The 4154-nt window shown below is 45.6% G+C and overlaps 1 protein-coding gene across 1 annotated transcript; it reads left to right on the top strand.

The window, feature by feature from the left end:
• The first annotated feature begins 766 nt into the window (after positions 1–766).
• On the top strand, positions 767–3431 carry LOC137838482 (uncharacterized). Its single transcript, XM_068647727.1, has 2 exons — positions 767–3356; positions 3424–3431. Exons 1-2 carry the CDS (start codon positions 767–769, stop codon positions 3429–3431), a joined length of 2598 nt encoding a protein of 865 aa, XP_068503828.1.
• The last annotated feature ends 723 nt before the right edge of the window (positions 3432–4154 follow it).

The following is a 4154-nucleotide window of genomic DNA, read 5'->3' as shown; positions in this document are numbered from 1 at the left end:
TTTGATATGTTAAATAAACTTTAAATTTTAGATAATTCTGATACTATTTTAATTTTAAGAAATAAACTTTAAGTCCAACTCAATCTTATAAAATTGATTTATAAAGTGAAGTTTGTACTCACTTATATCTTTAGTTAACCTTTAATTTTTAATAGATTATTAGTTGATTAAGAAGTTTTGAATTTTGTTGATGTACTGGTAGACACCGGACGAACGCACGTGGCCGACCGGCCTTATACACTAAATGGAAACGAACGCACGTGGCCGACCGGCCGTATACACACTAAATGTAAGGGCATTTATGTGACAAGCTAAGGTGGTTAAGATACACCTCCGAAGAATAAGGAATATGCGTTTAGAGAAGATATGTTCCCCGGGTATTCCGGAGCACGACTGACAAGACATATCCATAACCACCCTGAGCCCAAGGGATAGAAAGCCCATTAGGCAATCCTATAAATACTGTGCTCAAGCCAGAGAAAGGTACGTTTTCATTCACTTACGAAACTGCGCTTAGAATCTCATACTTACTTGAGCGTCGGAGTGCCTTCGCAGGTACCCTCCCCCGCCCGACCGAAGTTGATAGCACGAAGGGACGACCGACCAAAGGAGACAGCAAGAAAGGACAATCGACCAGAGGAGAAAAAGATCAACACGTCAGCAATTACACCACGTCAACCGACCGTGCCTGGGCCCCATCTCTCCACTCAGGTACAATTGGCGCCCACCGTGGGGCCGAGGCAAGATTTCAATATTTAAAGCTATAATGGTTGCAACAAGGAACAACAACAACGCTATGGCGGAACAGATGACTATGATTCAAACCCTCCAAACTCAGATGGAGGAATTGCGGCAAAAGGGGATGGAAGACCGTCGTCAACACGAAGAGGATAAACGCCGCCAAGAGGAGGAAATCGCCTTATTGAGAGAGCAGAATGCGCGACTCCAGCGACAGGTTGATAATCCCGAACGAGAAGGCCAATCCCATATGGCCGACCGAACCGCCTCTCGCATACCTACACCAGCCGACACCAATCCTGCTTCCAGAGCTAAAACAGTCGAAAGAAAGTCAAGTAAAAGGGCTCATCCTTTTACAAACGAAATCATCACCACACCACTTCCTGACAAATGGAGAGGCCTCGCCATTAAACTCTATGACGGCTCGACCGACCCGGACGAGCATTTAAATGTTTACAAGACGCAAATGACTTTGTATACCACAGATAACAATGTGTGGTGTAAAGTATTCCCCACGTCGCTCCAGGGAGAACCTCTTACTTGGTTTACAGAGCTGTCTCCGAATTCCATTGACGACTTCGACGTCTTAGCCGTAAAATTCTCTACTCAGTATGCCACCAGCCGACCGCATCACATGTCCTCCATGTCTCTCCTAGCGATACAACAAGAAAAAGGTGAATCTCTCAGAACCTTTTTAGATAGGTTCAACAAAGCATGTATGAACATCCGAGGGCTCAAGCAGGAAGTTGCATTGCACCATTTGGTCTCGGCCATCCGGCCGAGCCGTTTTACTGAAAGTCTCATCAAGAAGCCGCCTCAAGACATGGAAGACCTTCGAACTCGAGCAACCAAATTCATGCAAATCGAAGAACACATTGATTACCATCAACGGTTCAAAGCTGTCGGATTCGGAGCCCTTAAAGACCAAACCCAAATTAAAGAAAGAGAAGTCGAAACCGAACGAACCGTCCGAACCACTCTGAGGTCCGACCGGAATAGGGGAGGCCGAATCCCCAGGTTTAACAGTTACACCCCTTTAACTGTGCCGAGGGGACGAGCCCTAGATGAAGCACTACAAACGGACCTAATCCCGACATTGAAGCAGTATCAAACACCACCGAATGCAGATACTGCTAAGCGTTGTCAATACCATCAGAATTTCGGTCACACGACCGAAGGATGTCAAGCTTTGAAGGATAAAATTGAAGAACTCATCCAAGCTGGCCATTTACGGCAGTTCGTCAAGAGGACAAGGAGTTCAAGATCCCCACCACGGAATACTGACCGTCCTTCCCGTGGTGTCGACCGGTCGTACCGTAACGATTACAAACGCCACACTGACCGTAGCCAGACTTCGCGAAAACGCAGCGAAAGCCCCGTTCGGCGTACACGCCCCCGTAGCACAAGTCCCGACCGAAACGCCCGACCTCGCCAACGAGTCCGCGAAGTCATCAACATGATTGCTGGACCCGTTAACTTGGGCGAACCGAACCACGAAACAAATTATATAGCTGGAGGATTTGCCGGTGGCGGGTGCTCAAATTCCGCCCGAAAGAAACATCTTCGTGACATCCAGTCCGCTCATGCTACCACGAGGAGGCGTCCACATATACCTCCGATTACTTTCACTGACGAAGACTTTACAGCCATAGATCCAGCCCAGGACGACCCCATGGTCATCACTGTAGAAATTGACAAGTTCGCCATTGCCAAGACTTTGGTAGATCAGGGTAGCTCGGTCGACATATTGTATTGGGACATTTTCAAGACAATGCGCATCCCAGAAGCACATATTCAGCCCTATAACGAACAAATTGTAGGGTTCTCAGGTGAACGGGTCGATACTAAGGGGTACATAGACTTGTACACAACCTTTGGTGAGGAAGACGGCCTCCATAAAACAATAAACGTACGATACCTCCTGGTTAACGCACAAACTTCCTACAACATCCTGCTCGGTCGTCCGTCCATTAACAGATTAAAAGCCATTGTGTCCACTCCACACTTAGCCATGAAATTCCCCTCGGCTAACAACGACATTGCAACCATCCATGTCGATCAAAAAACCGCTAGGGAATGCTATGTAGCAAGTTTGAAAAGTGAGCCAACTCGACGACTCTATACAACCAATACAGACGACCGAGTCCCGCAAAAACGAGGACGTTCCCCCACACGGCGTTCCGGACGACACATGTCCCGTCGTCAAATGATAGCCCTTGTTGACCTCGACCCTCGCATGGACGATCCCCGTATGGAAGCAGGAGAAGACTTGCATCCATTCCCGCTTCGCGATGATCGCCACACTACGCACATCGGTACTTCGCTGAAACCGGACGACCGAATGGCCATCGGGACGACACTTGTTAAAAATTCCGATCTTTTCGCCTGGACGGCCGCTGATATGCCTGGCGTAGACCCACAGGTTATCACTCACCGATTATCACTGTATAGAGAAGCTAAACCAATAGCTCAAAAGAAAAGACATATAGGCGAGGAACGACGTCAAGCCGCACGTGAGGAAGCCGACAAATTGTTACAGGCTGGATTCATTCGGCAGGCCCATTACACCACATGGCTAGCCAACGTGGTTATGGTGAAGAAAGCGAACGGAAAATGGCGTATGTGTGTTGACTACACAGACCTCAATAAAGCTTTACTCAATTCATATCTCGTTCGGTTTCATAGGTATTTAACGAAATCAGATTTTATCGGATTTATATATACCTCGCTCGGCATCAGAATTATTACTTTTAACGTAATCAGACTTTTTTATGCCACGTTCGGCATCAGAATTATTCACTTATTTATGCCTCGTTCGGCATCAGAATTATTCACTTATTTATGCCTCGTTCGGCATCAGAATTATCTTATTACTAATGTAATCAGAATTATTTATGCCTCGTCCGGCATCAGAATTATCTTATTACTTTAATGTAATCAGAATTATTTATGTCACGTTCGGCATCAGAATTATTTACTCAATCTGATGCCTCGTTCGGCATCTGAATTATTACCTCAACGTAATCAGAATTATTTATGCCACGTTCGGCATCAGAATTATTTACTCAATCTTATGCCTCGTTCGGCATCTGAATTATTACCTCAACGTAATCAGAATTATTTATGCCACGTTCGGCATCAGAATTATTTACTCAATCTTATGCCTCGTTCGACATCTGAATTATTACCTTAACGTAATCAGAATTATTATGCCACGTTCGGCATCCGAATTATTTACTCAATCTTATGCCTCGTTCGGCATCTGAATTATTACCTTAACGTAATCAGACTTTTTTATGCCACGTTCGGCATCAGAATTATTCACTTATTTATGCCACGTTCGGCATCAGAATTATTCACTTATTTATGCCACGTTCGGCATCAGAATTATTCACTTATTTATGCCTCGTGCGGCA

Source organism: Phaseolus vulgaris, chromosome 4 (assembly GCF_000499845.2).
Source record: "Phaseolus vulgaris cultivar G19833 chromosome 4, P. vulgaris v2.0, whole genome shotgun sequence".
Classification (NCBI taxonomy): Eukaryota; Viridiplantae; Streptophyta; class Magnoliopsida; order Fabales; family Fabaceae; genus Phaseolus; species Phaseolus vulgaris.
The sequence above is the reverse complement of the archived record's forward strand: the minus strand, read 5'-3'. Positions and strand labels throughout refer to the sequence as shown.